General features: G+C 40.4%; 1 protein-coding gene across 1 annotated transcript; it reads right to left on the reverse strand.

Annotated features, from left to right (window-relative positions):
• Positions 1-5,291: 5,291 nt before the first annotated feature.
• fntb (farnesyltransferase, CAAX box, subunit beta) lies at positions 5,292-25,191 on the reverse strand. Its single transcript, XM_088325740.1, has 12 exons — positions 24,992-25,191; positions 22,408-22,472; positions 20,515-20,587; positions 20,302-20,393; positions 16,210-16,356; positions 16,057-16,140; positions 10,196-10,282; positions 9,993-10,122; positions 8,263-8,395; positions 8,091-8,202; positions 7,895-8,009; positions 5,292-5,567 (listed from the first exon to the last, which is right to left on the reverse strand). Exons 1-12 carry the CDS (start codon positions 25,088-25,090, stop codon positions 5,454-5,456), a joined length of 1,251 nt encoding a protein of 416 aa, XP_088181866.1. The 5' UTR covers positions 25,091-25,191; the 3' UTR covers positions 5,292-5,453.
• Positions 25,192-25,449: the final 258 nt, after the last annotated feature.

A 25,449-nucleotide genomic window follows, 5' to 3' on the forward strand; every position in this document is an offset into this window, starting at 1 on the left:
AAAGTGGTCGGCGCGCCCAAAAGCAGGTGAAAAGTCGGGAGTCGCCACCGTCACGGGAAGGGCGCCCTCGAAATCGGAGGTGGGCGCTCTGGTTCTGGAGGGCCGCGTGTCCTACATGATTTTGGAGCTTGTTAACGATGCTGGTGTTTGACATCACCTAGAACACAAGTGTCAAGCATGTGGCCCGTGGGGCAGATCAGGCCCGCCAGGGGGTTTTAATCTGGATCGTGAGACGAGACCAAGCGAAGCACAAGAGAAAAATTAGTGGCAGCTTGAGATAAGCAAACTGGAGCCATATTACTTTTTTTCCTTATAACTCTCTCACTTCTTTTTTTTCCCACTCTTTGTTCTTGCTTTCTCTGTATTTCTTTTCCTCTTTTTCCCTCCATGCCTCATTCTCTCCCTCCCTTTTTGTCTCTCTTCTTCTTTGTCTAATTATCACCGACTTTTTCTTTCGTTCTTTTTCCCTCTCCTATCTCTCTCACTCCCTCAAATCTATTATTCTAGCCTCCGTGAGTTTTTTCCCCCATGTGGCCCTGAGCTCAAACGAGTTTGACTCTTCTGACCTAGAAAAAAAACACACCTCCAAAAACATGCGGGATATGCGACCCTCCAAGACCAGCGTGCCCACCCCCTGATTCAAATGTTCTTCGGCCTTTCTACCTGATGCCTGCGCACTCTCTTTTCTTGACCCCGGAGACTGTTGAACTTATCTGCAAACCTCTTCACAACTACCGCCATGATTGTTTTTTTATATCGGGGTGGAGGGCTGGAAACGAAGCTTTTCAGCAGCACCTCAACCTCTTCAAATTTCACTCTCGCAATACTCCGAACCTTTAAAAGACAGTTTTGGTAAGCACCTTTTTATGTTCTTTACCCTGCGCTTGTGGCGACAAGACGTGCTCTTAAGCTCTCCAATGACCTACGCCAACTACTAATGATTAGTACACCTTCCAGTCAGGTATTGCTGGCTGGGTCCAAACATATTTCAGTATTTATTGGATTCCAAATTAAAACCCTAGCCGCACCACTAATCATGCTGTATAACACCAGAAGTCCCAGTATTTCTCTTACCCCCTCCAGAATGACCAGCGGACAGCCAAAAGGCTGTGTTATTTAAAACTAGCTACAGAATTGTACTTTAAATTCGGAGAGGTGGGGTTGTTTAAATGGAATGTGGTACAAAACTAAACATCCAATCTAGTCCTTCAAAAAAGGGACCAGATATATTTTGTCTTCATTTCAATAAGAAAGAAATACTGTAGTAGTTGTCGTATTGTAATACTATGAAACAAATTCTGCAAAAATCAACTACAGTAAGAGTAAACATATTAACTACAAAGATACTAATAGGAAAAAACACTTACAGAAATACTACAAAAGCATGACTAGAGTAACTGTATTATATAAATTCTGCAACGTGAATATTATGACAGAAATACAACAAAAATACTACAAAGGTACTACATATATTCTACCAATAATATATGAAAATACTACAATTTAATAGTACAGTAATATGAAAATTACATTAAAAAAAAACACAAAACCCCCAACATTATTTTCTTCACATTAGCATGCGAAGGATCCTTAGAGTTGTGTTGTTTAGAGTTTTCCTTATTTGCAGATCAATGGTGAAACAAATCCAGTCAGTTGGCTGTCCTTTGAGCATTCTATGTAAGAGAGCCAAACGGCTCAGCAGTGGTACTTCTAGTGTTAAACCCAAAGCTTGAAAATGATTTGGTCATTCATAGACATAGTTATTTTGCCCAAACTTTAGGAAAATCTAGAATTGGTAGTGGGTCGATTTTGGCCTACAGCCCAGTTGCTTAGTACAGTAGACCCCCGGGTTATAGGGTCCCCATCTTATAATATTTTCACATAACCATGAGGAATATGACTTTTTCGGCCATTTCCCCCACCATATAATTATTTCGCATGCTCAAAAATTCAAACTCTGCAGTGTTTGTGTGCACGTCTGAGTTGTTTGCTTCATACGTCCGCGAAAAGCCCGTTTGCGTCACAGCTTCATGAGGATGCTGACATGCTATCGGCTTGACTGAACTCCTTCCCACAATGCTCGAGTTCTTTATTCGGTTCAGAATCTAGGGTTACAAACTTAAATTTGTCGAGCCATGGGTCCAAAAACTTGAAGGCTTTTAAGTGTAAAGTTATGGAGAGAGGACAACAATGCATTTTGAACTTACAAGGACAGCTTGAGAAAGAAAGTTCAACTTGTTTTAAAGGCCCCCAAATGGGCCTTTTCCTAGGTTACAAAAGATCTGCCGCAGAAAGTGTGGAAATCAAAGAATAGAAATATGACTGACATTGGCACTATCGGTCATAGTCAAAAAAATGAACTCGCAAGTTTCCAATATTAAAAATTCTAAAAACTTATCAAAAGCACCCGCATTGTTACCCTTGCTAAGGGATGTAGCCTAGACCGATCAATGACTGTAAAGACGATTAAGAATAATACGAAATTGAAACATCAAATTATTCTAGGGGCATGACAATTCTCGCAAGTTGCAAAATCCGTTTTCATTTTAAGCGGCACTTCCTTCCCCTTTTGCATCCACCCACTAACCCCACTATACCAGCTCACTTCAGGTCAAACCAAAAGGTAGATATGTGTAAAGAATTAATTTAATCGTATATTTTTTTAATCATGTACACGTATGTAACATGCAAGTAGTACTTACTATAACTATCGCGTTACTGATGTTTAATATGTATAGATGTTTTGAATATTCGACCTGGGGTACATTATCTAATTGCCATAAGATTCATGTCGTATCTGGGGGCGGGGGGTCTACTGTATAAGATAACACCAGGTGCTACATAATGCCCCACTTTTTTATTTTTTTATATATATATATTTATAAATATTTGTTGTGCTGCCAGTAGCTGTTGATTTCACATCAATGAATACACAAAAAAACCAACACGCATTTGCTAGGGAAGTATCCCCAAATTTCCGAATATGGGAACCCCCAATTGTGGCAAAATATTCAAAGCTACCTAAGACCCCCCCCCCTAGGAACAAAAGGTCGCCCACCTCAGTCCCAACAAATTGCAGTTTTCTGCTGCAACACATTTTGTGATTGAGATTGAAGAAGAAAAAAATGTCACTATTCCTAAAAGTGTATAGTTTCTTATGTATTTAGCTTAAAGTGATGGAACGACTTTAGGTGGCTGAACACATTAGGCAGCTTTTGTGATAGAAAAAAAAAAAACAGATTAGTACTATTTGGATGTGTTCCAGCTGAAATGTATGTTATGCATTTTCTTACCGTCACTGAAGATTTGTCTTAGACCGGAAGGTTTTTTTTCCTGTCGTTTGCAGTAATCGAAAGCCATCGAAGACCACCCCCCGCGAATACGCGTTCCTGAAACTTTCCTTATGGAAACAAAAAGGGCAAAGTAAATTTGTCCAGGACGCGTGCATCCCATCATTGTTTACATTCGGGAGTATGAGTAGTGCACTGTTTGTTTCCTGATTTCATTCCGCGGAAATTACAAGTATGTTGTACATACTGCCTGCATTTGTCTTGCAAGTTGAGGCCTACCTTTAATATGAGACTATAAAATAAAATATTTTATCCTTTATGCCTTTTGGTCTCTTGTGTTTTGTTTGGGGTTTGATTATTTCACGTCTTCCTTGACGTTAAATATATGCAGTCTACATATTTTGATTCGTCCTTGTTTGGCATCCCTACCAGAAATGTGTGTAGAATAAATTGACAAATGTTTAGATTGATTCTCCCTCTATAGTCTAATCTGTTTAGGGCTGTTTGCTGGAGAAGTTTGATGCAATTGTGAACAAAAAGAGCACGTTCAAAAAGATTGGGAGTTTAGCATGTAGTAGGAGGATTTTGCAGGATTTTGTATGTACCGCTGACCATGAGCCTTATAATATGGTGCGCCTTATGTAAGGATCAAAATTGAGTTGCACAAATCTCGCAACTACGGTAAGCAGCTACCGATTCGATTTGTCCCCTGGACAAGAAGGCGTTTCATTTCCTAACCAATGTGTCAATCATTTGAATAGGTCATATTGGCTAAAGTTATTCAGAGGTAAATGTGGCAGGTCTTTTTTAACCTTTAAAAGTTTCTATAGACAAAAGCGAGGTAAAACAAAAGCCTGCAATTTGCCGAAAAAGATGTGAATCACAAGTTAGGTTAAGTCTACAGCAGAGAGAAAATAATTTTACTGGTCTGTTTATATGTAAACGGGAATTATGGGGCTAAATAGACAGCTGGCAACCTCCATTGATGCAGAGATGCTTTTGGGCGTTTTTAAAAAAAATATTTGTCGGCATTATTGTGTGTTTTGGAGTACGGAAATTTCCTACACGGTTGGATTCACCAGGCTCGCGGATGTAGGGAGGCTATGGTTGCGCATTATCATCAAATGGGATGGCGACGTCTTTGGTGAGTTACCCCGACTTTATAGTTTTCGGGTATCTTGTTTCAGAATCATGGCGATGATTCTGTGATGAGTATATTTTAAAATGGTCAGCATATCTTGAATCCGAGCTTTCTAATGATATGTGGCATAACTGATTTCAGTGACGGGTGACATCGTACCCGTCTGAGACAAGTATTTGCTTCTCAACAGTCCTTAAGGGGTTAATAAAGATTGACTGACCTACCTGACTTTTGTTGCTGTTCCTACTGTAGCAGCTTACAGTACAGTGCGCCCTATGTATGGGAAATATATGAAAAGATTTTACGGTAATTGGTATTACTATACATAAAATAATAAGTTCGGAGCTCCTGTCTTCCCAAAAAGTGCACATTATTCCTAAATTTGGAAATGCAGGCCAACCGCTGCATTTTTCTGAATTGTGTGAAATTGATAAAATATGGCATAAAAAAATCGATTGAGGTCACTCAGGTGAATTGGTTTAGCCCTGACCGCTTGTTGTGAGGGACAGTTGGGGGATGGGCATCTGTTTGGAAAATAAACAGATGGAAATTATATGTATTTATTAATTAAGCATTTTCGGATGTTTGCCATTTTTATGTAGTTTATTTGTATTCATTATTTAAGCGTTCTTTGATATTAATCGCAATTTTTTAGGCATTTGTGCCATTGCAAATTACATCTACCGCTTGTATTCATGTTAATTATTGGGGGCGCTCAGGGGGGTCTCGCCCAGGGAGTCATTTAGTGTAGAACCACCACTTCCGGAGCCAAACTGAGTTTGACAACCCTGCCCTACAACAACTCTCAATCACATCGTAGGTTGACTTTTACATTAACTTGAAAAAAGCCGACTTAAAAACGTTTAAAGTGTTGTACAATTTATTATTATAATCCTGAAAAATGTTGCTGCGTTATCAGTCATGTAGAAATGTTGTTGCGTTTACCTGCTTGAACTATGTTTCCAGTTAATGATTACATTATGCGCTACAACGAGCAAGCCAGTCTCACTTCTTCCTCTACACTATGGCTGCCGCTTAGTGGAGGCGTTTTCCATCGGGACGGACAGCTGGTGAAAATGCCGGAAAGCCTGAGCCACCTTCTCCGGGCAGATGTTGTAAACGGGATGAGTGGGTGCCTATGGAAGAGCCAAAAAAAAGACCCCCATGATTACCACAGCGTTGCAAATCAGACTGTGAAAGTCAATGACAGGGAGGCACTAACAAGTAAACACTCAAAGAGGAAGCATAGGACTTTTCTGTTGTCGCTACCCCGACGTGCTAGTAAAGGAACTGGATATTGAAAATGTCAGCTTGACACTACATGATTTCTTTATGTGAAACCACATGTGCTTATGCCAAGCATTCTACAATCAATTTTGACTTCTCAGGGGCTAATGCCTCCCATCCACATTGGCAGGTAGGTTAAACAAATGCTGATCAATTTGCTTGAGTAAAAACGTAGAACCTCCAATTTTTTGTGAGTTTCGGAGTATTATTGTAGTCCTATACAGACGCTGCCCTACATACAAACGATATAGGTTCAAGACAATGGTTTGTAAGTTGCTTCAGTGCTATATTTTGTATGATAATGGTTTGTATAAGTATGTTTAAGGCTTGTATAAGTAACTTATATTGTTTTGTATTAATTAATAAAAATTTCATAAAATAATAGGCTCTATAAAAATAAGTTTAACTTACTTTTGGAAGATATGCTTCAAAAGTTAGGCGACTTCCTCCTTCGTGGTAAAAAGTGGCCGAAAAAAGCGTTCTGACCATTTTCTCAACCGCATCAAGCTTTCTTATTCCACTTTCATTGAAAAACAAACGGCTCGCCTCTTCACTTTACACCAACCTTATTGAATGGATGCACCAGATATTAAACAGTAAAGATGTCAAAGTTCTTAGCGTGTTGGAGATGCAGTATAGAATGTACACACACTAACTAGGATGAGGAAGCCGATTTATTTTTGCTGAGAACTTTCACAGCGCCACCACACGCCGGGAGCGACGGAAAGAAGCACTACAGTAATTTCCTGTACAAAAGCTAACTTACAGCAAAATAATTTTTCGGTATCCTGAAAAAAAATGTTCGTATCTACCGTTTTTCGTAAGTCGAACGGTCGTCAGTAGGGGAGTGTCTGTATTCGTAGTGTTTTGGGTGGTATTACGAGTGTAGATGTATTTTTGTGGTAGTGTTTGTAATATTTCTGTAGCACATTAGCCTAATACGCGAAATGTCCCTGGTTCGAGCCCGGGTGGAAATATATGTTGGTTTGGAGAGGGATGGGCGCCACCAGGCACACCACAGGATCAACTTCGCAACCCTAGTCGTTAAAAGCTGTCCAACCAAACCTGTGAAGTTCTGTTCTTATGGACTGACGGACTAAGTGTACCCAATTGGAAATGCTCCATACAGTCGTACAGCAGACTAGCAAGGTGGGAAATTATACTGATACATTCGATGAGGTGGGATTTAGCCCCATATTTTCATAATTGCTTTTATGCTTCACTAGTCTGGGACAGCGGTCAGCAACCCAAAATGTTGAAAGAGCCATATTGGACCAAAAAACTAAAAATTGTCAGGGGCTACAAAAGATTAAAAGCCTAAGTAAGCCTTAAAATGAACACAACATATGCTATATATGTATCTAAATGAGCCTAGTGGCCAAATTAAAGTTGAACGAACAAATTATTTTTACTTTACTTTTTTTTTCTGTACTTCTACAGCACTTTCTATTCCCTTGAATTCTGAAACTTTAATAGCTATTTAGTTAGTAATGTGGCAAAGTCCAATATTTAGGATTCCCCAAAAAAGTAAGATATTTTGTCCCTCTGCAGGACCAAAGCGACACTAAAACTCCCAGAGTCACAACGGATTAGTGTGCACTCTTATTTGCATTGATTTAACATAATTAATGGCTCATAAATTACATGATACAACAAATCGGTAAGCTAATTAGTTGCCAACGCTTTTAATAATCAATTTTATCGATTAGTTGTTGCGGCGCTAGTCAAATACAATGTTTTCGTTTTTCAGATTTCAAATTTAACAAGGTACCAGGTAAGGCTTCAACCCATTGTCTTGCCTATTTTTCAGCTAAAATGGCTGTGCTACACTCATCTGCATTCTTGCAAAAAAAAAAAAAACAAAACAAAAAAAAAAACCCTTCTGTTTCCGTGTGTCCCAACTCCGATTACTTCATGTTAGTAGCACTTGCAAAGTTTTTTTTCCGTTGGGGACAAAATTTGAGTTACCGTCCTAAAGAGCCCAAAACTATCATTCTCCAAATGGTTAAAGAGAACTAATGCAATAGATTGACTTTTGGGTGTCATTATTTTATCAGTACCTTTTATTTATCAATGAGAAGGGTAAGTCAGTTACTGATGGCATAAGGTCTACTTAGGGTTTCGTGCTAGCAGTTGTTTCCGCCTCAACCCTTAGGACGGCGCACGGGGGGCTTACCAATCGGTTCTGTTCCTTTCCAAGGACCATCTCCTGATGGCTGTCTGGATTCCCAAAATGCTGCGCTATGGAAAGGCCGCTCAGGCAGTAACAGGTATGGTAAAAGTCTCTGGATCTGCAGTTGGGACATGGACGCGTTGTCAAGCAGATGAGGATGAGAGTGTTACGCTATTAATAAATTGTGTGTCACACTGACTTGCCAGGCTTATCTAGAAGCCCGCCGCTTGGGTTCTGGCAGCAGAGGAGGATGTATTCTTGCAGAGCTTGTTGCTCGAACATCCACCGATGATGACTCAGCTCGGTCTCCCCTGTTAAAAATCATCGAGTTTGATCTGGTCGGCTGTAAATTTGAGGCATAGCGCCCTTACCTTCTTTAAAGAAGGCCCTGTGGAGGAGTGGTAATAATCCAGCCTGCCAGTAGGAGTAGCAACCATCCACCAGTTTGTTGCAGCGGCCCTGGAAACCCCCTTCGAATCGCATCTGCCTGCTGACGACCCACCTCTGCAGACCACACGGGATGAGAAAGGCGCAGAATAACCTTATGTACCGCAATTTTGGTAGAGCAGAGTGTGCCTGGTTAAAAACTGCAAGCTCAGATTTAATAAATGTTGCCTTTGTACTAGCTGCACCGGATTCTAAACTGCAGGATTACGCAAGGGCTGCAACAACGAATCGATTCAAATTGATTCTTAAAAGCGTTGGCAACTAATGACCTCATCGATTCGTCGTATTGGTCGATTTATGAGGCGCTAAGCATGCTAAGTCAATGCAAATACGTGCATTGGATCTTGCTGTGGAGTTAGAGTTGTAGGACCACTTTCGTCTGCAGGGTTCATACGCCTTCTTCATAGCCAAATTCAAGCACTTTGAAGGACAAGTTATAAACTTTTCCACTACCTTCAAAGGAAGAAATCCAATTAAAAATCCAATTAATCTTTTGTTGTTGTTGCCCAAAATAAAGTCGCTATCTTGCTGCTAGCACATACTTTGTCCTATTTTAATCAGTTTACTATTTATGATCTACAATCTTTTTGTGTCAATGGCTGCTATAAACTAACATGAATTCTGCCATTTTTTAAAAATTCACACGCAGTTTGGCTATGTCAACACTTTAAAAAAAAAAAAAAAAAATCATCGATTAATCGAAAGAATGATCGATCAATTCATCGATATCAAAAATAATTGTTAGTTGCAGCCCTAGATTACTGGATACTGCTGGAAGTGTGAATTTCCCTACGGCGATGAATAAAGTTATCTATCTATCTATATATCTAGATTAAACTGCCATAAAAATGAACTAATTCGAGTCTATTTCATACATATAGCCCGGCAAACATGGCGGCAACTGCGTGGGGAATTGCCGTCGACGCTGTTGGCTGCAAAATGCCAACAGCACTGTGCCCCGGCACACCTGCTTCAATTTTTAGCTGCATCGTTTGTTCAGTTCTGCTCTGAGATGTTTATGTCATGTTTTTGAAACATGTGACCAACCAAGATGGCGATAAAAACGACAACGTATAAAAAAAAAAAGTGTGCTGTTTATTTCCAGATGAGAGCGCTAGAGGAACCATACTGTGGAGAATAGTGCCAAATTGCAACACAGACATGGAATTCACCTTTTTGTGCCGTCATTGGCGGATGTCGCAGTACTAGACCGAATTACATTCACTTGTCGTTTTCCGAGGATTAAAGGAATCTTTAACGACCTGACATTGAAGCCGATGATACGGAAAGAGAACTGTAGCGTTTTTGATGGATAACTTCCACTCTGTTCATTTTGGAGTGTAAAGGACTTGATTTGTGGGTGATATCGAGAGTAGTTTCTAAATATTGATTAAAATACTCTCATACCTTCCATTTTTTTTCTCTTGTTGTGCATTTTATAAATAATGTTGGCAAAAATATGGACTCATTCCCCTTGAAGGGCGTCATACATGTTTCCAGACATCACCGCAGTGTTTTGTTTAGAGAGATGCTTTTCCTCAGTACCGCACTATATTTGAAGCTGCAGTATTGAAAATCTAGCAGACAAGTATCTGCTTGTAGTCCGGAATTTACGGTAAATCTTACAAACACAATTAATTGGCAAATTCCTCACCAGTAAGGATTTGAGATCCAGCATGTGCTCTTTTCCGAGGATAACCAGTGCGGCTGTGCCGCAGAACGTGTACCCGCCGTGGGCCTCAAGACCAGGTACCCCGCTCAAGCCTCCTTCCCAGTTCTGACAACTGCAAAATCAAACATGTAGGTGTGGGGATTGTTCACAAATTGATTAAAAAATAGAATAATGACCTCGCTTACCTGACGATCCAATTTGTGGTGTTCTCGAACAGTTTGGGTGAGATGATATTGGTTAGCGATGCTACTGAGGCTGCACAATAAGCGCTCCTGTAAAAAGGGTACATTGAAATAAAGGGAAATGGCTTTCGTTTGCACAGTAATTTGGACACGAACACTACCAGTGTTGGGAATAATGCCGTTATAAATAACACAGTTATGTAACCAGTTATTTTTTCCAGTAACAGGGTCATCTGACTAATTATATTTTCCGCTAGTACCATTACAGACAGTCAAAAGCGGGGCTTTACTTTGAATAAATGTTGGCTTGGAAGGGTGTTTACTTTTGTGTGACTCGCAAGTAAACCATACCATACAATTGTAAACATGCCTAATAACAGTGTAGTTTTATGGGTAATGTAGTTCTTATTTCATTAAGCACATCACATTACATAGAGAGGGATTAGAAAGTCACATTATATTGTTATACTGTTGACTTTTGTGAGCAAAATATTTTAAGTTCAGTTGCAGCTTTCTACTTGACTAGTTGTCTCAGGCTGTGAGAGTTTAATTTTTTTTTTACACTGAAGTGTTAAACACTATATATTGTTGAACTGTTTACTTATTTTGTGTGAAAATACTTGAAGTAATGTAGTATATGTCTATTTAAGCAGTTGTCTGACTACTGATTGTGATTTATTCTAGAGAGAAAAACTCACTTTATGTCGTTTAACGAAATATTTGAAGTACAGTAGCATATGTCTACTTGACCAGTTGTCTCAGGTTGTGAGAATTAGATTCAATTCATTAAACTCACTTTATATTTTATTAAACCTTTTGCTGTTTTTTGTTGTTGCATTTCAAGTGTAGGATCATCTGTTGCTGGTGAGGTCCAGGGTTGGGTAGGGTTACTTTAACTGGATTACTTTCAATTACTTTTGGATTACTCCAATAGCAAATATGCTAATAAAAGACAAAAGAAACTAAATATGAATAAAATGATGACTCACAACACGTGGTAAGCTTTCTCTCCTGGCTTTGATCTCCGGCAAAACGAACATCAAATGCGACAGAAACAAAATGAAAATAAATCCAAACAGCTTGCCAACATCATTTTTGCCGTTCCATGTATTCCGTTACTCCCCAAGCCTGCACAAAATTTAGTCATTTTATTCATATTTAGTTTCTTTTGTCTTTTATTAGCATATTTGGTATTGGAGTAATCCAAAAGTAATTGAAAGTAATTAAGTTAAAGTAATCCTACCCAACCCTGGTGAGGTCTAATAAATATTACATGGTTCAATAACAACTACCGTATTTTCCGCACTATAAGGCGCACCGGGTTATAGGGCGCACCCTGAAAAAATGGTTTTTGGTCCTATTTTTGACATACATAAGACGCACCGGATTATAAGGCGCTACAATGGGAACGTCGACAAAACAGTCAGATAGTTCAGTCCAACTTATTACCCCCTTAACATTCCCAAAGCTTGCAAAGACGCAAATACGTGTCGAGAACACGTGCGGATGCGGTGTCCGTACGATGTCACTCAAATGCATCGTTCCATCATTCGGAAGGTTAAAGTATTGGGATTCAAGAAATGCCATCCATTCCTTAGTTTCTATTTTCTTTTTCGCTCGCACCTTTACTGTATATATGACAATAAACACTTGGAATTGAGTCTCATTTAAAAATAGACACTCCATTCCATCCATTATCTGCACCGCTTATCACAGAAACATCGAGTTCAGTCTGAAACAAGATACAGGGATAATATAGAAAGCCGGAGTAGCTCACCGAAGTCGTTGTGTTCATAATAATGTGCAGCCGTGGTCCTCTTATATCCGTGAGTTTAGTAAATCCAGAAGAATAAAATACTTACAAATACAAAATAGTAAAAAAATGCTTTCTGTATGCCGTCAGCCACATGCTATACGCATTCATCTTTTTCGGCCAATTGCAGGCTTTGTTTTGCTGTTTAAGCCAATGCCAGCCTGTAAATGACAAAAAGGATCCGCGTCTTGACCTCCGAATAACTTTAGCCAATAGTGATCGATTCAACTGATGATTGACACGTCTTTTTGGGCCAAGTGCAGGCTTTGTTTTGCCGTTCAAGCCAATGCCAGCCTGTAAATGATAAAAAGGATCCTCCCCTTGACCTCCGAATAACTTTAGCCAATAGTAATCCATTCAAATGATGATTGACACATTGGTTAGCCAATGAAACGCCGGTAAATAAATCCCAGCATACACCGCTGACTACTTGGCGTTCGGGGGGAAATCGAGTCGGCGGCTGCTTGCCTTAGTTGCAAGACTTTGCGAATTAATACTGATCCATAAATAAGGTGCACTGTATTATAAGGCGTATGGTCAGCTTTTGAAAAAAATAAAGGCTTTTAGGTGCGCCTTATAGTGCGGAAAATACGGTACTTGTCTGTTCTCCTTTCAACTGACTTGAATCCTGAAAATTTAAATTTCTTTGACATACAACAACTTCTTTGTAAAGTAACGGAAAAAGTTACTTTCCTTGGTAACTAGTTACCTTCACTATAGAGTAATCCAGTTACCAACTCAAGGTACTTTTTGGAAAAAGTAGTGAGTAACTATAACTCATTACTTTTTTTAAAGTACTGTGCTCAACACAGACTACTACTGACTACTTTTCCCTGCATGCAATAATAACATTGGACAAAGAATATTGGATTCTAGAGCAATCAGAACGAATCATTTACATGCCCAGAGACAACCCCCCCCTGTATATAATTGGCATTTGTGAGTTTTCAGATAACAAAAAGAGAAGCGGGAGAAATGTCATTACACCAATAGACGTCATTTCCACGATTAACTTCTGACATTTAAGAATGATTTATTTCATGTCACTCATCAAAACCGTGAAAACTAGTACAATTTTCCAGGAACAGGGTATTCCAGGCTTGTATGTTAGCAAATATTGATTGTTCATAAAGGTGTGATCTTCCATCAACGTGCCCGGCCATCATTTTGTGGCACAAGTATGTTATAAAGCAGGGATGTCTTTGTTTCCTTATCCTCTCTGTAAAATGTGGAACTGGAGTCGTCCAATTTCGTTGTCAGAATATATCCCATGTTGTAACAATGACAATAAAGGCACATTCTGTTCTATTCTATTCTATTCTAACTCAGTTGGGCTCTGGGGTCAGATCCAGACTTTCTGTTCTGCGGCCAACTCCAATTTTTTAGCTTTGTTTTTCAGTATTCTGCTAGATCGTTCAGTCGCCATTAGTAACCTACCCTACATTGGCGTAATCAAGGGTGACAAGGGATTTTTTCTAAACACAATACTTTTATTCACAAACAATGTAGAAAATATTTTCATGTTTGGCGTTAAACCCCACCCTACATTTGCATATTGCCCTATTTTCATTACAGTGTGTATTTTCCGTAGCACTATTTAAATACAATTTTTTTATTCTATATCTTTTATTTTATTTTTTTATTTTTCAACACAAGGATACTGCTGGAAGTGTGAATTTTCCTACGGGGATGAATAAAGTATCTAACTATCTAAATGTGTTAACTGGTTTTTTTTAACAATTAAGTGAATGCTAAAGCAACTCACCACGCTTTACAAATATTACACTGCCCTCTAGTGATCGGGAGAGAGCATTTGGTTTGTATTTAATAAAAAAAAAAAAAAAACATAACTTTTGATAGAAATGACCTAAATCAGTGGTTCCCAAAGTGAGAAACTGGCAGTAGGGGGGCTGCTGTCCGAAGTCGAAGTCAGAAGATTAAACGTAGTGCGGTTGTGAAACCGCAAAGCACTGCGTTTTTTTTCAAGGTTTTGAAGTGAGTGATGGTGTTTTGGCCAACCACAACTGTTACTGTTCAAAAAGCGCCGACCAATCAGAGGCAAGTTTTAATAATAGCACAGGCCAATAAACCGTGAGCTCATTGAGTGTCATGGCGGACTCCGTAAACATAGTCCCAGAGTCAACAAACGAGAAGGAAACAAAGCTTGCACCGAAGAAGGGCGGTGCATCAATTGTATGGACCTCTTTTGGTTTTGATGAAGCGGACATGACACAGAAGAAAACGCCCGTTCCAGAATTTACTTTTGTGTTGTTGCTAGGTCCAGAAGAAACACAAGTCATTTGTACCAGCACCTTAAAAAGGGTCACGGCATGTAAAAAGGATTACAAGAAAAAGAAGGTGCATCTACAAAAGGACTGAGAGGTAAATAAACCTCCATCAAAGCGGCATTTGCGCCCTTCACGCCGTATAAAAAAATGGCTAGGAATACACTGGGGAGCCAAGGTGGACGCCAGCCTGCAAAAGCTTGGGAACCATTGACCTAGACTCGCTTCTTCTTTTAAACATACTGAGAAATGTATTAATCATCCAATTGGACGGATCTAGCCTGCAGGTCATATGTTCTACATGCCTCTTTTTTTATATATATATATATATATATATATATATATACACACACACACACACACACCGTAAATTCCGGACTATAGAGCGCACCTGATTATAAGCCGCACCCACCACATTCCGGGAGGAAAACCGATTTTGTACATACACAATCCGCACCTGTATTTTAGCCGCATGCGCCCACATTCAAAATATGTAATACAAACACGAAATTAACCCATACCCGATACAGTCCAACAAACAGCCGGCAAAAAGAAAGGAAAATGTTACCGGTACTTAAGATTTAATGCAGACCTGCAGAGTCCAAGTGCCCGTTGAAAGTAATCCAAGTAAAAAAAGTGTATATTTCCAAAGGTAAGAGTGGGAAAAATATATATCCACTATTGTCGGCCGCGTCCACAAACACGTCTCACCTTTACTCCACTTCCCGTCAGCCCGCATTTGCCCCGCCCCTTCTTTTTCATTTGCTTGTTCAAAACATTTCAGAATAAGTGTCTCAAATGAATACATTACAAAAATATACAGTTGCAAATACATAGTATACATGGTTACACATATTTACAAAGAAAGACGGTACACCGAGAGAGTTTTCAAAGCTTTAATAATAATATTATAACTTTCATCCCAAACCGTGCCTGTGAAGGGTAGCAAAACGCTACTAGCAACACGCTCGCAACACAGTAAACAGGTCTGTTAAAAAAACATACCGTGCTTGTGGTAAGCACGGTAACCCGTCCTTATCTTCTTCCTAATACAGGTATCAGAATGGAGATTTTTATTTTCAGCTGAAATAGCCAGGGTCCAGGAATAAAGCAGGGCGGAGCCCCCCCAGACCCCCCCAACAATGCGGCCAATTTTTCTAACGGCCGCCAGGGTGCGCCAGAGCAATAAAGGAAAGAGTGAGACAGTCGGATTTTGAATTTGTTTGCTACGCAAGAGAAAAAGTGAAAAAGTCGGAATGCCTTTGGGGTTCAAAAACAGCGGAAATCCGCGGATCCGCGGAAAATTCTGATCCCTGCTAATAACTGACGTCATCAAAGTCGTCTTCCTTCAGTATGGGAAAGAGACTTTGTCATATAGACGTTGTCCCACGCTCTACCTTTTGTTCAAAGACACGCTACCGTCACGGTCGCAAAGTATAGGTCACATGTGGTAGCTCTGTTTCTTTCTATATCGGACTGCTCGATTGCGTTTAGCTTGGAAGTTGCATCATGTGCCTTTCTTTTTGCAATTTGCATGATAAGAATATGTCTACGCTGATTTAATTTGTGCATAAGCTAAGAAGTTGCAGTCTAAATCTTACCTTTTGTACTCGAGCCCCGCTGGCGGCCGTTAGAAAAATGACATAAATTGGCCGCATCACTGAATAAGCCGCAGGGTTGAAAGTTTGGGAAAAAAGTAGCGGCTTGTAGTCCGGAATTTACGGTATGTATATATATATATATATATAATGACAGAAACCCCTTACCTGACATCCACCTCTCCTCCCACATGCATCACAAAGGAGCCATCCGGCTGCTTCACTGACCATAGGAAATCCAAAAGCTTCTCCCTGGAATAAGGGGAAAAAAATGATATGCTAGAACCGAATGTGTGTCTAAAGCGGCTACGACCAGCCTACCTGTCAATGACATTGTAGGCTTCCTCCGTGCCAATAATGCAAAGAGCATTGACAGCGGCGTATGTGGGTGCCAGGTGGGCGTGCTGTAAGGGTCCGCCTCCGAATCCCCCCGTTGGGCTCTGACATCGGGCCAGGAATTGACACACACTGTTATAGAAATAATTCAACGTTAGGGTTGTCGCATATTGCCATATTCGACTAATCGGTAATATTTCTATTAATCGCAAATATTTTTCACATCAGCGAGTATAGTCTTTTTCCCATTCATAGCTCCCTTTACTGTGTACTCGTCTTTCTTATCACAGCTGAGAACTTGAAGCAAAGAAGCGATATTTGTCTTTTACAGTTTATTCAATTTGCATTCACTTTAAATGCGATGAAATCTTAAAAATTGAAGCAAAGCAAAGAGACAAGTATCTGCTCTGCTGCTGTATTGGCCCGTGGTCCAGATCAGGCCCGCCAAGGGGTTTAATCCAGCCCGCAAGACAAAAATGAGCTGTACTTTTAAATGTGTCCACTTGATGTCACTCAAGCCAAGCACCACTCGCAAAGCAACAGAAGTGGCATCTCTCGCTCTCCTTATCTGTCTCTCTCTCTCTGTTGCTCTCTCTCTCTTTATCCTTTTCATTCTCTCGCTCTATGCATTTCTCTTGCTTTTTTCTCTCCTTTTCTCTTTCTTCCTTCCTCTATTATTTATCTTATTATTTATCACCCTCTCCTTTTCTCTTTAGTTCCTTTTTCTCTTTTGACCTTTCCTTCTTTTTTCTCTCTTTCATTCTCCGGCTCATTTTTTTCCTCTCTCTTTCTCTCTGTCATTTTCTCTTTGCATATTCTATTTATCTTTTTCTCGCTTACTCTTTCCTTTTTAGTTTCTTTCTTTCTCTCTTTTTTTCCTATTGCTCTCTCTATTGTTCTCTCTCCATTTCTTCCTCTTCCTCGGTTTTTCAGTCTCTCTAATATTTTCCTCTCTCTCTTACAGTGTCCCCCTTGTTTTCATTCTCTTTTTATCCTTCTATTCCTTTTTCGTTCCCTCAAACCTTTTTGTTCGGACCCTGTGAGAATTGTTTTGTAGCATGTGGCCCCCAGCTGAAAAAACACCCATGGCTTAAAGCACAGGTGTCAAACAGGCGGCCCGCGGGGCAAATCAGGCCCGATAAGGGATTGAATCCGCCCCGCGAGACAACGCTCAGAGAAGCGCAAGAGAAAAACAAGCTCCAAGTTGAAATATGTCCACTTGATGTTGCCAAAGCCAGGTGACTCTCACAAAGACACTGTACTTGTATTTATCTCTCTTTTTCTCTCTCCCTCTCTCTTCCCTTGTCTCTTTCTCTCTCTGAGTCTTTTTTTGCCTCTAACTTCATTTTTTCCTTTTTTCTCTTTCCCTCTTCCTACCCTTTGCGCTTCCTTTTCTCTTTTCTCTCCTTCGGTCTTTCTATTTCTCTTTGGATTTCTTTCTTCCACTCCCTTTCTTTTCCCCCTCTCTCACAACTTCTCTTTTTATCTCTTTTGTTTCTCCCGCGCTCTCCCGCTCTCCCTTTTTCCTTTCTTTGTCCCGCCCTCACTCCTTTTCCCTTCCTCGTACTCTTATTTCTTTATCTCTCTTTTTCTTTCTCTTTAATCTACTAGTCCGGCCCCCGACAGAATGTTTGTTCTATCGTGTGGCCCCCGGGTTAAAATGAGTTTGACACCGCTGACTTAAAGTGTGTGAGTGTGTGTGTGGAGTATTTTTTCTCATTGGTGCACCTCAATGTGTTCACATTTTTAAGACTATTCGAAACTGGATTCAAGACATTCTAATGACAATATAAGGCCTTGATTTTAGAGTAATAATTTCAATGCATTACAAGACTTTAAGGATCCGCAGGAACCCTGATCATAGAAGCATGTAATGCAGGTGGGAAAATAATTGACAATTTTTTGTCAATCCTGATTATTGATGTGGCAACTCCTCATCTCCAGAAATTCCTTATCATGACACATCCTGGGAATGCAATAACTTTTCTCTGTAATGAGTAAAATGCGTTATCGATAAAACTTTGCAACTCCACTGCGTTACAACAGGCTGAGTTATTCCGCTTCTTTTTAAAAGCAGATTGTGAATCGCAACGTCTTGACGGTTGCTCCTTTGCTCATGAAGTCGTATACAACCCTCCTTCCGACAGCAACACGACGCTGAATACTGTACTACAAACTCTCATGGCCAATTTTCCAATTTCTCCCCATTGTGCCTTCTGTGCTCGTCATGGATTGTCCATAAGGAACACAGTGTTAAAGGATAAAGGTGTCACTAGGACAACATTGGCCTGAACTCTGGATTTTGTGAGTAAGTGGGAATACTTCAACCCTTCTCTTCTTGAGGAAGTAGAGTCGTGGGACTCTGGGATCAAAGTGCCTCGGAATATTTTCTATAGCAGGGCAGTGGATGAGATCTGCTTTGAGTTCCTGAAGGATCTGGAAGTATTGGGGCTGTTCTGACAAACATGCATCTACAACGTCACACGGACATTTTGGGCAGTGCCCCTGGAATTCAAAATTGGAACGTGGTACCCCTCTATTAAGAAGAGCCGAGAAACCAAACGTCAGGCAGATAAAGTTACATAACCAAATCCAACAGATCACACATGGTAAAAACTAAGGCTGGATGCCAATAAGCAAGCAAAGCATGTTCATGATAAGATGAAGAAAGTCTTGTTCCATTGCAAAGCAAAGAGGAAGGTGGAAGAGTGAGGGACACAAGCCCCATATTAAAAAGTCAAGTCGGAAGCACCCAAGCATCTCCCATGTCGCCCTCCTTTCTGCATTACTGACCAGCTGGAAGCAATCGAGGCAGGGATTGAACCAATTTTGTGTTTATTTTTTTTGTGTAATGGAGCATAAATTCCCACAGAGGGCGAGAGACATCAGAAAGCAAAGCGACACAAGAGGGATGGCTGCGCAGAAGATAAGAAAAGAACAAGAGGGAAGTGCATTACTCTAGCGGCACTCGTTTCTGTTCCAAGTTGAACACTACAATCTTATTTTTGTAACCAATTTCAATGAACGGTTTTGAAGTGATTGAAGTAAAAAATAACAAAAAAAAAAAAAAGGAATCAACAATTGTCCATCCATTGCATTGCTGAAAAATATTTCGCACTGGTACAGAGGACCATTGGTGCAAATCACTGTCGACCAGAGGTACCACATTTAAGAAGCACGTTCCTTTTTCTATCATAGCCACATTCAAACACTCTTAAAGAATTTTAAACCCAATTTTGCGAATTCTCCAGTACCATTAAAAGAAGAAATCTGGTGTGAATCATGCATATTGCAGAGTCACTGATTTTCAATTTTATATGTACATTTACCAAGACATGAATTTGAAATCGTGAGGAAATTGCAAATAGATGTGTAGATGACAGTAATATGTAGCTTACATTTTCAGTTGCAGGAAATTCTTTGCTTTACAGTTAACTACTAGGACACTACCATAATCTATCACATGGCCAATAGTAAATCTCCACAATTCATAAATAATCCTTGCAGTAATACTCATAGAACTCTGTTTAGGTGCAGCATGCACATGTACTCTTAGGCGCCACCTGTAGGAAGCAATGACGCTTCATAAAAACTAATGCCAGCTCTTGCGAAGCCACAGAGAGCAGCGTCAGTGTAATTTTAAAGTAATCTTGAGAAACATGACAACAATCTCAAACATTTACAAGAATTTTACCCAAAATGTAAGCAGTTTTTAATTCTTAAACACTTTGATTTCAAGCATTTTAAGGATTTCAAGCATTTGTAATAACTGTATTGTCAAAAGGCAAGTAAAGCTGCATTGGGATTCAGATGAATAAAATAGATTATGCGACGATGTCTTGAACATGGATGCAATGAAAGCTTTTGTAGGGAAGCTTTAACACAGGTTGTCATGGTAACAGAAACCAGGGCCAGCCAGCTGTATGTAAGGTTAAGTGTGCAGTCATTACGGCACGTGATTATATGGGAGACTGAAAAAGAGACCCCCCAGTGCATTGGTGGGCTGCTAAATTAGGAGTGTGAGGGATCGAACGCTTGGTGTACAACAGCGTAAACCTGAGTGTGCGTGTGACTCACTCGGATGCCACGGCAGCAGGAACAGGCTCCTCAAGTAACTCCAGACTGTGAAGAATCCAGAAGCAAAGCCATGGTCTGCTTGCATCTAGACACTACAAAAACCAGATGGAGACACTAGATATTACATATCAATAACAAGAAAAAGTCCCTGCCTGATGTCATCGGCTTTCAAAGGCTCAAGCTGGCCTCATCCCTAAATTCTATCAGTCGTACCTCATAAGAGTCTGATAAGTGCCGTAATCCCTTCTTGAGATACTGATAGTGTTGTTCCCGCAGTAAGTTCGGCCTGCGGAGCAAACATATTTTGAATTTTCAATGCGTTTGTCAAATTATACATCAGCACATTTCATGAATTTTTAACAAACCTATTTAATAGAGAAAATATTTAACCTTCAGCTTTTTAAGGATAGTTAAAACGACACATCCGCACTTTAAAATGTAAATTGATGGACAAGATGGGATTGGACGTGATTGGAAGAGCCATGAGGACCTGACAAGACTTATGCCCCATCTCCACGACACGGTTCTGGCCTTCCTTGCCTCACTTTGCATCTTTTTGGTTTTCCATTATAAAAAAGTAACCCGTTCTATGTCCCTGGGAGCCCAGCCTTAGGTACCCTCTCTGTTGAGGTTCTATACCCCGGACTGGAGCTACGTTGGGGCACTACTGACCAGTGACTATTTAGAGAGGGTAGTAGAGAAAAGAAGGTTCAGTTTGTCCTCCTTGCTGCTTTTAAAACAGCGTTGCACGTTTGTTGCACGAAATGTAGCACCTTGGTCTTCTGAAGAGGTGCCGTGTTTCCTAACTCCTAACCAATCGATGATGAACAAATCCACAAACTGTAACCTTGTTGCTATCAAGTACATTAACATCCATTGTCGCTTGTCTGAGTGATTGTGCTTCTGGTTCGCGCTGAAGATTTGCGCCAAATATGACACTGAAATGACGTCAAGACGCAGCACCGACCTACATTTGGAAAGGTACCCGGGGAGAGGCCGAGCGACACCAGGCCAGGCGAGGCGAGGAAGGCCAGAATCGTGTTGGAAAAGGGGCTTAAGTGAGAGCCTATGACTAGAGCCCACACCCTGTGTTTTCTTGCAGTTCGGCTGGGAATGGCATCACCTCTGTTCTTGTAGGAGACTGTGGACCAACATTTAGGTTTGTCTCGTATGCCACGGCTTGTTGAACCTACATTTTGAGCACTTTCTCCAAAACCTTGCTTGGAGATGTCAGCCAAATTTGTGTCTTCTTGGGAGGCCAATTCAGCTCTGACTTCACCAACTTATTTGAAATTTGAAGCAAAACTGAAGGTCTTCATTTTGCTCTGAATGACAATAGTCTGCGGGACACGACAAGGTCTTCATTTACAGTCATGTTTCAATCGGAGTTGAGATATCGTCCGTTGAGCGGCTGTCTGACTTTTGGTTAAGGTTGAGAATAATGCTCAAATTTTGTACCTTACGGGGTAGGATTTCACCATTCTCTTCCATATTATAATTCTTCATCCTTAAATCCCAGAAATCCTTTGTTGGTTCTTTAATTTCTTTCTCATCATATTCCAACTCTTTCTTTCGGGAAGTTCTCAATTTCTTAACTGCATCCTTTGGAATATTTGAATCATTCAGTTGTCTTGTCATCTTTTGGAATAATCCATTCTATACTCTTTCCAGGGCTGATTAAATCCAGTGCTTATTGTCGGCTTTCATTGCTTTGGACGTCATTTGCAGTTGTTTAAGTTTCTTGGATATGAAGTTTTGTCACGAAGGGAATGAAATTCACAGCAAGTACGAGAAGCATCCTTTGTCATGAGACCATGGAAGTGAATTAACAATAAATTGACAAAAACGACACTTAATATGCTTGTGTAATTTTCTCTATGTTTTCATTATGCAATTTAGAGGCGGAAACTAGGTACGCTGGTTGATTTTGACAATACAGCGCTCAAAGCTGAGTGAACCAACTCAAAATGCCCAGCAGGTGGGGACAATGCATTATGATGGTGGTAGAACTAGGGTTACACGCAATTTGAAATCGGAAATTCCCTTCTTACTTTTTTTTATGAAACGTTGAGGTTGGGAAATGTTCACAAACATCAGGGTACATACTGTGGTATGCTGTGGAATTGCTTGTAAACGTTGATGACTTCTTCAATGCTGCGTTCGACCCTTTTCTGTTGCAACAGGGAGAACATAGAGCCAAAATTCACAATTTGACCAAAACATATGATCTGCATTCACTGGAGCCACTCATTAAAAATAGTAGAATGTTGCTGTAAAGGGTAGCACCTACAGTTATGTACATTGTTTGGATTCAATATTTCAACCCCCTTGTACTTTAGTTCATTTGAAACCAAGAACAAAAACATAAAAATACTTTCCACATTAGTTTATGCAAACTGCCATCTCACAAAATAGCACACAAACAGGAATCTCCACTCAAATAACCTCTTCAGAACCTGAAACTTAAAGTGTGTTTGCTTTTTATTTTTATGTTTTACGAAAACGTTTCCCTGAGTTTGCGAATCATAGAATTAAGCGTTTTGATACTTGTGCAAAAACACCTTGTGCCTTATTATCATATAGTCCCTTTAGGTGTCTTTTTCTTTCTTTTCTATTTAGTTTTGTTTTTCATCCTTACTATTGTCACTTTGAAGTTAAATACTCAATGACGTTCACCATTCCAAATTACCCAAAGGGAAAAAAAAATTCAATTCTTAGACTGTGTTGTGTGGACCTTTTTTTTCCCCCGAGTTCAGGACAGTACTGTAGTGCTTCTTTCCGCCACTACGGGTGTGTGGCGCTGTGGGAGCTAACCCAGCATCCGCACCGAAGAAAAAAATCCCCTTCCTCTTCGGTGTGTAAACATACTATACTGTATCTCCAACGTGCTAAAAACGTTGATATTTTTATAGTTTAATATCTCGTGCATCCCTTCAATACGGTTGGTGTAAGGTGTAAAGAAGAGGCGAGTCGTTTCATTTGAAATGAAGGTGGAATAAGGAAGCTTGTTGATGCGGATGAGAAAATAGTTGTATCGCTTTTTTTCGCCTACTTTCTACCACGGAGGAGGAAGCAAATGAGAAAAAGCAAAAGAAAAGAGAGCAAAAGAAAGACAGAAAGAGCAACAGAGATCCAATATGAGAGAGAGAGATAGACAGAGAGATCCAGAGAGAGAGAGACATAGACAGACAGAGAGAGAGAGAGAGACATAGACAGACAGAGAGAGATCCAGAGAGAGAGAGATCCAGAGAGAGACATAGACAGACAGAAAGGTCCAGAGAGAGAGAGAGAGAGAGAGAAAGAGAGAGAGATCCAGAGAGAGAGAGACATAGACAGACAGAGAGATCCAGAGCGAGAGAGAGAGACATAGACAGACAGAGAGATCCAGAGAGAGAGAGACATAGACAGACAGAGAGAGATCCAGAGAGAGAGAGAGAGACATAGACAGACAGAGAGATCCAGAGAGAGAGAGACATAGACAGACAGAGAGAGATCCAGAGAGAGAGAGACATAGACAGACAGAGAGAGAGAGAGACATATACAGACAGAGAGAGATCCAGAGAGAGACATAGACAGACAGAGAGATCCAGAGAGAGAGAGAGATCCAGAGAGAGACATAGACAGACAGAGAGATCCAGAGCGAGAGAGAGATCCAGAGAGAGACATAGACAGACAGAGAGATCCAGAGCGAGAGAGAGGGACATAGACAGACAGAGAGATCCAGAGAGAGAGAGACATAGACAGACAGAGAGATCCAGAGAGAGAGAGAGAGACATAGACAGACAGAGAGATCCAGAGAGAGAGAGACATAGACAGACAGAGAGAGAGATCCAGAGAGAGAGACACAGACAGAGAGATCCAGAGAGAGAGAGAGATCCAGAGAGACATAGACAGACAGAGAGATCCAGAGAGAGAGAGAGAGAGAGAGACATAGACAGACAGAGAGATCCAGAGCGAGAGAGAGAGACATAGACAGACAGAGAGATCCAGAGAGAGAGAGACATAGACAGACAGAGAGATCCAGAGAGAGAGAGAGAGAGAGATCCAGAGAGAGAGAGAGACATAGACAGACAGAGAGATCCAGAGAGAGAGAGACATAGACAGACAGAGAGATCCAGAGAGAGAGAGACATAGACAGACAGAGAGATCCAGAGAGAGAGATCCAGAGAGAGAGATCCAGACAGAGAGATCCAGAGAGAGAGATCCAGAGAGACAGAGACATAGACAGAGAAGCAGATAGCTCCAGAGAGTGAAACAGAGAGTTGGAAAAAAGAGAGACAGACGGACAGCCAGACAGGGCTAATAACAATAGGGAGGCAAAAAGGGAGAGCAATAGAGAGGAAAAAAAGAGCATGGGGGAAAAGAGTGAGATAAAACGTGATACGGAGAAACACAGAGACAGACAGACAGTTGGATAAAGAGAGACATAGACAGAAAAACAGTCGGAGAGAGCAAAAGAGAGCGAAAGGGAAATATACTGATTTGAATATTATCTTATTATTTCTTAACACGGCTACTCTTTTATCTTTTTTGCGTGTGTAGGGAAATAATGATATTTGACAATAGCAGAATGTGCTCATCTTGTGGAAAAACCCAATGCAGCCTCATGGACCCTAACTCCGGCGGCCCCCAAGTAAATTGAGTTTGAGCCGCTAGCACTAGGGCTTATCCGAGCCGCCACTTCACTTACCTGTTCCCGAGATGTGACTGTTCCCAAGCCGTCGTCGACAAACATTTCAACGTAGTGACACTCCCGGAAACACCGCATAGGAGTTGTTACGACGTCCATTATGATGTAAAAACCTCCTTGTCGTCTAGTTCTTACCGCTTTTTGCTCTTTGTCGGTACTTAGCAAGCTTCTATTTGAGGTTGGAAGCAAAGCGGAAATGACGTCAGGTGACTGGTACGGGAGGGCATTGGGATAAAAATATTAGCCTCGTTTTTTTTATTTTAAATTACTGGTTTTCTCGAATACAATTTTTAAAACGTCATATTGTCAGATATAACGAAATTGTGAAAATGCTTAATTGCTGTTAAAATTGTCGAGAAAAATTGTTCAAACCTCACATTGTTTATTTGCTGTTAACAGTGTCAATAAAATTGTTCAAACCAAAAACCAAAAAACTCTTGATTCTATAAAGTTAAATC

The sequence above is a fragment of the Urocampus carinirostris genome, chromosome 20 (assembly GCF_059441175.1).
Source record: "Urocampus carinirostris isolate Australia breed hairy pipefish chromosome 20, RoL_Ucar_1.0, whole genome shotgun sequence".
NCBI lineage: Eukaryota > Metazoa > Chordata > Actinopteri > Syngnathiformes > Syngnathidae > Urocampus > Urocampus carinirostris.